The following is a 12841-nucleotide window of genomic DNA, read 5'->3' as shown; positions in this document are numbered from 1 at the left end:
GCAGGAACTGTGGCACATATTCTAGTTCACTCTTTCTGACAAAATATTTCTTAGATGGACAAAACTATGTGCACTGCAGGTGAGGCAGGTGTAAAACCCCACCCAAATCTAATTATCTCTGCACAAGTAACACCTGCCTCACCTGCAGTGCACATGGTTTTGTCCATCTAAGAAATATTTTGTCAGAAAGAGTGAACTAGAATAAGGGCCACAGTTCCTGCTGGAGCCTGCACAAAAATAGCCCTGGCTATAATAATATATTATTTTGCTGCTGCTCACTCGATTAGGGTCTGCAGGGGCTGCTGTACACAAGTCCAGTGTACAGGGGCTGCAGTGGCCAGTGTACAAGGGGCTGTGTTCAGTGTGACAGGGCTTGTGTACAGTGTGACAGGGTCTGTGTCCAGTGTACAGGGTTTGTGTCCAGTGTACAGGGTTTGTGTCCAGTGTACAGGGGCTGTGTCCAGTGTACAGGGGCTGTGTACGGGGGCTGTGTCCAGTGTACAGGGGTTGTGTCCAGTGTACAAGAGCCGTGTACAGGAGCTGTGTCCAGTGTCCAGGGGCTGTGTATAGGGCCTGTGACCAGTGTGACAGGGTATGTGTTCAGTGTACAGGGGCTGTGTCCAGTGTACAGGGGTTATGTCCAGTGTACAGGGGCTGTGTCCAGTGCACAGGGGCTGTGTTCAGGGGTTGTGTCCAGTGTACAGGAGCTGTGTCCAGTGTCCAGGGGCAGTAAATGCAAAAGACAGGAAAAGCGCCCACTGTTAGGAGCTGATGCTCACGTCTTCAGAGTCCGCAAAAAGTTCTCTTTTTATCTCCAACAAGGGTATATGCAAAAAAACAAATGAGAGAAACACAATGTGTAGTTCTGTTTCTTAATCCAATAATAGTTTTTGGGGTTCTTTAAGGCCACTCAGAAATCCCTCCTTCTTTTCAGTGTTGTTCTATCTTTAAGGGTTCACCACGTGTTTTCTGATTTGTGTATAAGCTGGCGTACATCATGTATGCTTACATATATCTGGAGCTTTCAACACACATCAGGGTATCTTTATGATAGGTATTCTTACTTGTATGCTTACTTTAAGCTATGTGGGGATCCTCACATCAAGGTATCTTTGACCACGGACACGCCTCCAAAAGTTTTTTTCACGTAATTTTATTGTAAAAAAAGGTATACCCTGTATATGTTCTTTGTGAGAGACCCTTGGTATTGGTGAGCCTTCCCGGGCATATAACATCTTTTTGTGACTCCCTAACCTGGGCCTTAGAACAATCCATAACAACTGGTATACATTTTAACATTATGGAAATCATTTTTATGTATATATAAATTGACCCCCTTTTTTTACAATAAAATTACGTGAAAAAAACTTTTGGAGGCGTGTCCGTGGTCAAAGATACCTTGATGTGAGGATCCCCACATAGCTTAAAGTAAGCATACAAGTAAGAATACCTATCATAAAGATACCCTGATGTGTGTTGAAAGCTCCAGATATATGTAAGCATACATGATGTACGCCAGCTTATACACAAATCAGAAAACACGTGGTGAACCCTTAAAGATAGAACAACACTGAAAAGAAGGAGGGATTTCTGAGTGGCCTTAAAGAACCCCATAAACTATTATTGGATTAAGAAACAGAACTACACATTGTGTTTCTCTCATTTGTTTTTTTGCATATACCCTTGTTGGAGATAAAAAGAGAACTTTTTGCGGACTCTGAAGACGTGAGCATCAGCTCCTAACAGTGGGCGCTTTTCCTGTCTTTTGTATTTACTGTTTTTCTTTACCCAGGGAAGGTAACCCCTGGGCAGGTTAGTGCTGCCCTTTTCAGCGCCATTGATTTTATTACACTTTATTGTATTGTCCAGGGGCAGTGTCCAGTGTGACGGCTGTGTCTAGTGTACAGAGCTGTGTCCAGGGGGGGTGTCCAGAGGTTATGTTCATTGTCCAGAGGCTGTGTCCAGGGGCTGTGTCCAGGGTGACGGGCTGTGTCCATTGTCCGGGGTCTGTGTCCAGTGTCCAGGGGCAGTGTCCAGTGTGACGGCTGTGTCCAGTGTACAGGAGCTGTGTCCAGGGGCGGTGTCCAGAGGCTGTGTCCAGTGTGACGGCTGTGTCCAGTGTACAGGAGCTGTGTCCAGAGGCTGTGTCCATTGTCCAGGGGCTGTGTCCAGTGTACAGGAGCTGTGTCCAGAGGCTGTGTCCATTGTCCAGGAGCTGTGTCCAGGGTGACGGGCTGTGTCCAGGGGCAGTGTCCAGGGGCAGTGTCCAGTGTCCAAGGGGCTGTGTCTAGTGTGACAGGCTGTGTCCAGTGTAAAGTAAGAAAAACAAATAAAAGTAATAAATAAAATAAAAACACATTTTTGGAGGATGATGGAGGAGGAAATAGTGGGAGATCAGCAACCTGATAGAAGTGCTGAAGCTGCTACCACCAGTCATGACAAGGTCGATACCTCTTTTTATTTTTTGCTCTTTGGAGCATTTCTCTTTTTTTTGGGATAGTTTATTAAACTGCCACCCTGTCTGCCCCTGCAGTGCCGCTCTGCTTTCAAGATGTGCCAGGTTGGAAGTGTAAGGTCCACATGTATGTGATGCCCACTGCTGTCGCTTAGCTTAGTCATCCAGCTACCTCGGTATACCCTTTTGGCCCAACTACAGTAAATTAAAACAATTTTGTAAGCTGTGAAGTGATCAAAATTGACTAGAAATGAGTGGAAACTAATGTTATTGAGGTTAATAATACTTTAGGGGCAAAAACAGGTCCAAATTCTGTTATTTTAGCCATTTTTAGCATTTTTTCATAAAAATCCAGATCCAAAACCAAAACCAAAACCCACAAGGGTGGTTTTGCCAAAACCAATCCAGATCCAAAACACGAAGGGAGATCCAGATCCAAAACCAAAACCCGAAAAAGTGTCCGCTGCACATCTCTAATAATAATAATACTGTCATGTAAACATAAGTTAACCTCGGAATTAGGGTTTGCTATACTAGTATGTATTAGCCAGCCACATACCTCCCAACTGTCACGATTCCGTCGGGACAGTCCCGATTTTCGGGTCCTGTCCCGACGTCCCACCCGCGGCAGGCATTGTCCCGCTGCGGGGGGTGGCAGTTGGGAGACCCCCCAATGTAGTAGAATAGACGCTGTGCGCATGCGCACAGCGTCTATTCTCGTATGAAAATGAGGTCGCGGCTAATTAGCATAAGCCGCGCCCTCATTTGCATACGCCACGCCCCCTTTTCGGGCGCGGAAGCCGCGCGAGTGTCCCTATTTCTTCACATGAAAAGTTGGGAGGTATGCAGCCAGCTTTTGCCAAGTATTGGTGAACAATATTGTGAGGTGGTCCAAATTGACAGGAAATCCAAGTTATTAAAGTTAATTATACTTTAGGATCAAAAACAGGCCAAAATTACATAAATTTAGCTGTTTTTAGAATATTTTTTAAATAAAAAAAATACAGATCCAAAACTAAACCACGTCAAGGTGGTTTTGGCAAAACCAAAACAAGGCTGGTCCATATACATTTCTAGATAATAATATTCATGTTTTAATCCTGCTACTATGCTCTAATAGTACTGTTAGGGCTGTTTCACACAGTACGGTTCCTGCCGCACGGTGAAATCCCGTACGGTCAGGGAGCCGCGCCGCACTCAGAATTTTATAATGGCAGGGATGGCCACAGCCCGGCAGCCGTCCCTTCCAGTGGGGGGATCCGGCTGCAGCCGTGCGGCCGGGCCGTGGCCGTCCCGTGTGAATGGACACAATAGTGTCCATTCACAACTGCTGAGTGCGGCACGGCTCCCTGGCCGTACGGGATTTCACCGTGCGGCAGGAACCGTACTGTGTGAAACAGCCCTTACTGTATGGTTTAGTTTTATTGCACATAGGAAGCATAGTGACATCTTGTGTTCACTTTAATGTATTACAGCTTGTGTGTTTCATTTTAAAATTATTACTGTACAGTATATATTGAAAAAGCGGACTTATATCTATGTATTTTATTAACCCTTAATTTTAACAGCAAAACACTGAAATAATTGCACGCCAACACAAACTTGTATAATGAATGACAATGCTTACTTAAAAGATAGCTTGATCACATGTATTGCAAATGAACAAGAAACATAAGGCCTTATTTTGGTTCATTCTTTCTGACAAACAGGGCCGTTTCTAGACAATTTAGCTCCCAGGGCAAAGGAATAAAAATGCGCCCCCCCCCCAAAAAAATAAAAAAATTAACACGTCATAGAAGAAATTGCGCGCGCTGTAAAAGGGGGCATGGTTTATTTGTAAAAGGGGTGTGGCTTAATATAAGGGCATGGTCTAGCAGGAAAACAATTACCTTACATCTCATGTTTGCAGCCTGCATGACCAGACATTGGTTACCGCAGGAATTGTCATTGTCCTCCCGCACTTTAGTTGGCGGGCTGAAGGCCACACAGTGACATAAAAATATAAAAGGCCCACACAGTGACCTAGTACGCCTCACGGATCAAGGCCAAACAATGACAGGCTACTTGAATTATTATACACTATTTATCCGTGATGCCAATTACACATGACGCCACACACCGTGATGACAATTACACATTGTCGCACACCGTGATGACAATTACACATTATATCGCACACCGTGATGACAATTACACATTATATCGCACACGTGATGACAATTACACATTGTTGCACACCGTGATGACAATTACACATTATATCGCACACCGTGATGACAATTACACATTATATCGCACACCGTGATGACAATTACACATTGTCGCACACCGTGATGACAATTACACATTGTCGCACACCGTGATGGCAATTACACATTATATCGCACACCGTGATGACAATTACACATTATGTCGCACACCGTGATGACAATTACACATTATATCGCACACCGTGATGACAATTACACATTATATCGCACACGTGATGACAATTACACATTGTTGCACACCGTGATGACAATTACACATTATATCGCACACCGTGATGACAATTACACATTGTCGCACACCGTGATGACAATTACACATTGGCGCACATTGGCGTCTGAGAAAAGACAACATAACTATAAAGGGAAATGTGAACTACTCATATTTATCAAACTTCAATTGTAAAATTAATTCGGAAGGGTCCCTAGTGATAATATTGCCACTTCTTAGAGGCGTTATGTAGGTATTATTTGCAATAAGGCTGCCTTAGCAGCCCCCCCCCCCCTTCTCTCTCCCCCAATTGTGTGCAGTTCTCTAGGGAACAGATACCTTTTATTAATCTACTCTAAGCATTGTGACTCCATGCTTCTGTGCACTGTATGGGGGAAGAGATCCCTGCAGCTCCGTCTCTCACCTGTCCCCCCTCCCTCCCCCTCCTCATTTCTCCTGCGGGGGACTGTAATGTATAACAGCACAGGCAGGAGTGATTCTAAAATAAACATGTCCTGCTGTATATTCTATGGCACCAGCGCAGGGGAGGGAGAGGGGACAGGGGAGAGACAGAGCTGCAGGGATCTCTCCCCCTGTGCTGTGCAAGGAGGCAGAGTAAACCACATGAAGAAAAGTAGGAGCTGGAGCAGATGATCAGCAGAGAGGGGCCAGGTGCTTCTCTATATTAGTTTGTGTTAATAAAACAGTGTAAAGAAACATGTGTAGCCGGTGACCTCTCCCATGTCTGCCCTCCCTCCTCACTGCTGCCGGGGACTGGAATGTAGTGTACTGCAGCACTTCGAGCTCAGGCAGAAGTTCATGAGCCCACTGTGATTCTTCAGCAAACAGGGACTCTCCTGCCTGAGCTCCTGGGCGGCTGCTGTACACTCCCATCCATAGCAGCAGCGCTAGGGAGGGAGAGGGGACAGGGGGAGAGACGGAACTGCAGAATCTCTCCCACTGATACTAATGAAATCAGGAGCTGGGGAGGGAGGGGGGACGGGGAGAGACGGAGCTGGAGGGCGGACGGACGTGGGAGAGACAGAGCTTACCTGCTCCACATGGATGTTTCTTTACAATGTTTTATTGAAAATATATATGGAAGCATCTGTCCCCTCTCCTCTGATCAGCTGCCCCTGCTCCTGCCTGCTTTATAAGCAAGGAGCAGCTGCTGCAGGGCACACGGGGAAAGTGAAAGTAAGCCTGCTGGCTAACTTTCTATTAGCTGCACATGCGCAGTAAGATCCTGGACTATTACACTGCGAACGGGGGGAGAGCAGGGAACTGAGTGGCAGCATTTAAAAGAGGGGATGAGCCGTGCGGCGCCCCGGGCAGATGCACGGCTCGTCCCCCTGTAAAAACGGCCCTGCTGACAAAATCCTTCTTAGATGGACAAAACCATGTGCACTGCAGGGGGGCAGATGTAACATGTGCAGAGAGAATTAGATTTGGGTGAGTAATTTTGTTTCTGTGCAGGGAAAATACTGACTGCTTTATTTTTACACTGCAATATAGATCTCACTTTGAAGTAAAACCCCCACCCAAATCTAATTCTCTCTGCACATGTTACATCTGCCCCCCTGCAGTGCACATGGTTTTGCCCATCTAAGAAGGATTTTGTCAGAAAGATGAACCAAAATAAGGCCCATAAAGTTGCTTAGCAAAGACTTCAATAATAATAATTCTACATCAAAACAGATACAGGATAATAGGAGGTTATGACAGTTGTCAGCCAAAAAACCTTATACCTGCGTAATAGACACCTCTCACCTTCCCTCTTATATATTTATAGCTTTACTCAATTTCATTATTTAATTACTCGTAAGTATTGAGTCTTCTTGGCCAGCCTTGCCTTCAGTCATAATGTTGTCATCCTGTTACTTATCTTTCTGGTTCCCTGAAGCAGCCTGGCATGGTCGTTTTTATGGCCTTCGGGTCTACATATTGCACACAAATGCTATCTCTGTATTTGCATTTGTCCACGAGATATTTAGACTTAGGACCTTATTCAGATCCCTTCGGTCCTTCGTGCATTCGCATTCGAACGTCCAGCTTTTCATGGGCGTTCCCATTAGAACGCTGGGCGTTCTTAGGCTAATGAGGCTGTGACGGACATGCGAGAGGAGGGCAGCTGACATCACCGGATGTCAGCTGCCTGCTCTGTCCTTGCACAGAGCGCCTGCAGTTTAGAGTGACTATATAGGATTCTTTGAACTGTGTGCGCAGGAAAAATCATTCGATGGTTGGCGACCATCGAATGACTTGTCCCCATCTGTGAAGCCTTACAGGGGGTAGTGCGTGCGAGGGGGCATTGCGGGTAGAGGGCAGCCTTGCAAGTCAATCAGAATAAGGTCGTTACTGTCGTTACTGTCTTGCCCTGGTCATCCTGTACCTTCAATATCACATTCTTAAATTTATAAGACTAATAAAAAACATATATAAATTGAGCTCTTACAGATTTTCAACACAAAATGAATGCTGCATCAGGCAAACACCTGTCTATTGGGGCAAATGGTAGGTCTTATATGCACCTGTGCAGGGCAGGCATCAGGGGGGGACTGCGGGGACTCCAGTCCCGGGCCTAGACAGAAAGAGGTCCCAGGACTGGAGTATAAAGTATAATTTGGCATAAACAAAGATTACATTTTCCTTGATGCAAGGCAGAGGTGGAGTAGTGTGGCCAGTGCTGCAGACACACATCTCACCAAGCATTCTAGGTGTTCCAGAAAAGGAAGGGGGGCCCTGCCTATTTTGTCCAGCCTGGGCCCCACAATTTCTGATGGCAGCCCTGCACCTGTGGCAAGGGACTTGTGCAACAAGCAATACCTACTGCAGTATTAAGGACATTAAGGATAGTTATGTAACATAAATATAGATTTATGAATGCATTGCTGGAGAAATATTCATGTCCACATATTTCTGTTTTATCCATATATTAATCTGGTTCCAGGTGATACAGTAGATCTACAGTGTCTAGATAGACAGTCAATAGGTCGACATGAAAAAAGGTTGACAAATGAAAAGGTTGGGCGAAAAAGTGAATTCAGATTTTTTGGTTGACTTTTCATACTTTACCATCCACGTGTACTACAATTGAGAATGGTAAAGTGTGCCGAGCTAAGTGAGGCACCCGGACCGAAGCACGGGGAGCAAAAGTGAGCCATGCGAGGGCTCACTTTTGCGCAAAAAAACGGGTCACCCATGTCATGTGTCCATTTTTTCCATGTCAACCACAACAACATGTTGATCTTTTGACCATGTCAACCTTCTGGTGTTGACCTATTGACTGTCTATCTAGAGACTGTCTATCTAATAATTCACAGCCACATTAATCTACTCACAACATGCACGTTTAATGCAAAATATCTCCGTAATAACAGGAGCTAGAAAACAATGAAACAATACAGATGAATCTTGGCTCGTCTTTGCTGGCGATCCACCAGCAGCATGCTGCTGGCGGATCGCCAGCAACACGGCGCCGCTATCTGACTGTGACGCGCGTGCGTCCCCCACGCACGCGCGTCACAGTATCCGGGCGGCGAGGCGGACGCATTACTGTCCGCCTCCCGCTCCAGGGGCAGGGGGGGGACCCGAGAAGGCTACGGGGGGCACCGGGCGACCGAGGGCAGCACCGTCGGAAGGGGACGCGCGCGCACCTTGTGCGTGCGCGTCCCCTTCTGGCATACAGATGGCGACGGGGCAGGGGATGACGATGGCGACGCCATCGCCATCCCCTGCAAAGATGAATCCCGACCTATCTGTAGTTCCACTAGTTCCACTTGTATTGTTGGCACCACTCAATAGACCATGGGTCCTCAAACTGCGGCCCTCCAGATGTTGTGAAACTACAAATCCCAGCATGCCTTGCCAGTTTTAACACTCCCTTATAGCAAAACTGTGGCAAGGCATGCTGGGATTTGTAGTTTCACAACATCTGGAGGGCCGCAATGGAAGGGGGGAGTAGGAGTGAATTGCGCTAAGGTTTGAGGACCCATGCAATAGACAAATAACAAACTGACCTCCTACTCTAGCTGCAGCATTCAAATCATCTGTTTACTTTACAATTAGGTTTCCTAGTGAACAGAAATAAGAACAACAAAAATAATAATGATAAAATGTTTGCTTTAGACAATAAAATGACAGTTAATGAAAAAATAAAATAAACTTTCCTGCTAAAGGTTGGACTTACATCAATATTTAAAGTGTAAAATTCTACTTTGTTTAACTGTGAGTGTACATACTGTACATACATACATGATAGAATGTAGAACACCCAGTGCATAGATGCAGGAAATGATGTTTTTACTATAAGGATGTTTTACTATAGACGAAGCACGTTAAGCTATTACCATATACAGATGGAGCGCCTCTCAGCCAGCCTGCAGGACCGCCAAATGTCCTGAGCTGGCGCAGTCTGGCGGACAGGTGCTCCATCTGACAGGGACGCCGCCCCCTGCTTCAGGGAGATGGGCAGGGCGAGATGGGGCGCAAGGGACTACGGGGGAGGATGGCAGAGGACTCCGATGGAACGTGGTGCGTGGACGCCTCGTGCACGCGCGCACTGTGCCGGTGGCTGGTGGCGGGTAGCGGCAGCTGGCAACAGAATCACCAGGAGCAGCTCCAATGTGAGATGCTCCTTCTGTATGGGCCAATAAATGTATCTGCCAATTTATACAATGGATATCCTAGATTCTTAGAATACATTTGGGCTAGTCTCAGAAGTTTATCCCACTCAGTTTTATGGCTATGGCATAGAAGATGGGCGATGTCTAGATCAACATAGGTTGACATAAGTGTACCGTGTCTCCTTGCATGGCTTGCTGTGTTCACCGAGGTCGGTGTTTAGAACACGAGATGGCAAATAATATCTCATGAGAACAAATACTGGGCACATGTTGGGCAATGGAATGAAATGAGATTTAATGAGACAGGTCCATTATTTATTAACAAATTTATTATGAAATATACATATAGTTTTGTTTTTATTATAAGCATACGAAAATCCATGTTGTATAGTATGTCAGTGTGTAATCTATAGTAATACTTCCTATAGTCACCAGCAAGAACTATTGATCATGATGCCAACGTGTAAGCTAAATACTATGGGTTTCTTCTCCATGTTCGCTCAAGGCTTTTTTTGCCTAGTGAGAAAAAAACCAGAATTGAATAATTACTTGGAAATTTTTATTAAGCTGTGTACACACGGGGAGATATATTGCTCAGCAATATATTGCTAAAGCTGTGTACACACGAGGGCGATAGGGGCTGAAATCGCTGGAAATATGGTCGCAGGCGACCATATTGCCAGTGATGGAAGTGTGCCCCGGCGATTTATGCGCTCCCGTTTTCAGCCCCATTCTAATCGGTGGTTACCTCTGCGGCACCGCCAGCAGAGTTTCCCTCTCATCAGCGACCATCTCTGGTCGCTGATGAAAAGGAGAAACTGAGCAATATATCTCCCCTGTGTGTAGGAGGCTTTAGTGTCTCCTGTTCATCAGCGACCAGAGATGGTCGCTGATGAACAGGAGACTCTGCCGGGGAAGAGTGACCAGCGACCATCAGGGGCTGCACACGGGTGCACGCACCTGGCGATTTATCGCCGACAGCACAAACAAATCACTAGCCATATGGTCCCTCAGCGACCATATTGCCAGCGACATGTGCTGAAATCGCCCCCGTGTGTGTGTACACAGCTTAAATGTGTAAAGTAAATAGAGGAGAGTAGGCTGAGAAGCTGACACTCACTGATTTAGAGGCTGTTTGCAGGCTGCCAGTTGATGCCTGTTTGCTGCCTGTGTGAAGTCTGCGGAATTGTTTGACATACTCGGTCCTCACCTGCAAATAAGTAATGACGCAATTAAGCAGGCAGCACATTGTGGCTGATGTGGGGGGAAAAGCGTACTGCACATGTACCAGAACGGAGTACACACATGTCCATGCATCTCAGAGTATTGCGCATTTCCATTGCATTTGCATACCTCCCAACATGACCCTCTCCAGGAGGGACATTTTGCTCTACTTCTGGATTTAACTCTTAATTTAGGATTACCATCACCAGTGTAGCACCATTCTTATCAATTAACCTGTTTAAAACAGGTGATAGCAGTCATACATTAAGAGGAAAGTGCAGAAGCAGAGCATTGTGTCCCTCCTGGGGTGTGGTATAACACACCGACAGTCAGGATTCCGACGTCGGAATTCCGACTGCACAGCAGGGGGAGCGCAATGAAGCCCCTTGCGGGCTCGCTGCGCTCGCCACGCTGCGCTCTCCAAGCTGCGGGCATGGTGGCGAGCAGGGGCGGGCTAGGCCTGGGGGCAGAGTGCCATGTGCCCCCCAGGCCACTCTGGCTGGACTGCTGCGGGTCGCGGCCGCCTTACCTTGCACTGCCGGCGGCCATGTTCCTGTAGTCTTTTAAACATGGCTGCGGGCTGCGGCTACAGGAACATGGCCGCCGGCCTCCACAGCTACGTGGAGGAGGGCCCGGGCCGGCCTCCTGTTCCCTCTGGTAACCCGGCAGTGCCGGCAGTTCACACAAGCTGAAGCGCTGTGATGCCATGCGCGTTTCTGAGATGTCTGTGAGAGGAGGCATGGACGTCCCAGCAGAGCCGACAGCACAGCTATGCAGAAACTAAGTGGGAGTGCTGTCTGGTATCGATCTTCTGCTGCTCTGTGGAGGAGAGTCTTGCTGGTGCAGGTGAAGGCAGCATTTTTTCAATCCATACTGATGCTGATGGTCTATTTGTGGGTGGAGGTTTATGCTGTGCTTGGGCAGGTGGGAAGCAGGAGAGAGATATCGTTTTAATTATTGCTATAGTGTCATGTAGTCTGGGTCCTCTTATGGAATACCTACACTTGCTCTGTATACTTATTTGCAGACGGCACACACCACATTGAATATTTTAAGGAAATGCTGAACCAACAGGAATATATATATATATATATATATATATATATATATATATATATATATATATATATATACGTGGGTACATAAAGAGGCCACTCTCCAGACTGTTGATAGTTTTAGAACTGCATTTTATTTCTCTCTCTCTCTATATATATATATATACACACACAGTAGTCCACTTGGTACCTGGCAGGGTCCTTGTGGAAGCAAGAGGCGGTACTCGTGTGCCGCATCTTGCTTCCACAAGGATCTTGGCAGGTATCAAGTGGAAAAAAACACAATTAGGAATATCGCTTTTATGTGTTTTTCTTGTGCTTGGAGTGCCCCATCACCACAGCAAGAAATATAGAAAATCTGGGAGCCGCAGCAGCAATATATTTCTGATGTTTCCTGAGGTGTCCCCCTGTTTAATAATAATAATAATAATGCCATGACCACAAACTGCTCCCCCTGTATAATAATTTGTGTCATGGCATTACTTTTATATTATACAGGGGGAGCAGCCTGTGGTGTCATGGCATTATTATTTTTCAGGGGGAGCAGCCTGTGATGTCATCATGTCATACAAAACCTTGGCTGCCATAATCGGAGCTTCTGCACTTGCGCAAAATCTCAGTTAACCTGGAGCCACATGACAATAAGGTGCTAGGCCAGGGGGTAGTGTCACTAGTCCCCCTGCATCATAAATTAGACTGGCTGCAGGAGACTGTCCGTGTGGCAGCTGCGGCCACTCTCGCTGCCATAGGAGAGCAGCTCCGCCTCCTTCAGCTACTCAGCTGTTTAAGGAGGCGGAGCTGACCAGCTATGACAGTAAGAGCATCCGGAAGCATCCGCATCCAGCTGTAAGCATGGCAGGGGGGTTGGAGTGGTGTGTGCAAAAGCCCTCCGCCGGCTACTGTGAGTTTGTGTGTGCCAGTGCCTGGCTTCCTCTGATCCTTGTGCGGGTAGCAGCCTGCGGTGTCCTGATATTATACAGGGCAGCAGTCTGTGGTGTCCTATT

At 46.6% G+C, this 12841-nt stretch overlaps 1 protein-coding gene across 1 annotated transcript in view; it reads right to left on the bottom strand.

The window, feature by feature from the left end:
- Window positions 1-9867: 9867 nt before the first annotated feature.
- LOC146072692 (adhesion G protein-coupled receptor E3-like) overlaps window positions 9868-12841 on the bottom strand; it is a 208316-nt gene continuing 205342 nt past the window's right edge. Inside the window, exons 16-17 of the mRNA XM_083179887.1 lie at window positions 10679-10768; window positions 9868-10074 (exon numbers count right to left, since the gene is read on the bottom strand). Coding sequence (XP_083036013.1) covers window positions 10027-10074; window positions 10679-10768 — 138 coding nt within the window. The 3' untranslated portion in view covers window positions 9868-10026. The remainder of the gene's footprint in view (window positions 10075-10678; window positions 10769-12841) is intronic.

Source organism: Crinia signifera, chromosome 4 (assembly GCF_055691185.1).
Source record: "Crinia signifera chromosome 4, ASM5569118v1, whole genome shotgun sequence".
Classification (NCBI taxonomy): Eukaryota; Metazoa; Chordata; class Amphibia; order Anura; family Myobatrachidae; genus Crinia; species Crinia signifera.
Note: the sequence above shows the minus strand (reverse complement) of the source record. Positions and strands in the feature narration are given on the sequence as shown.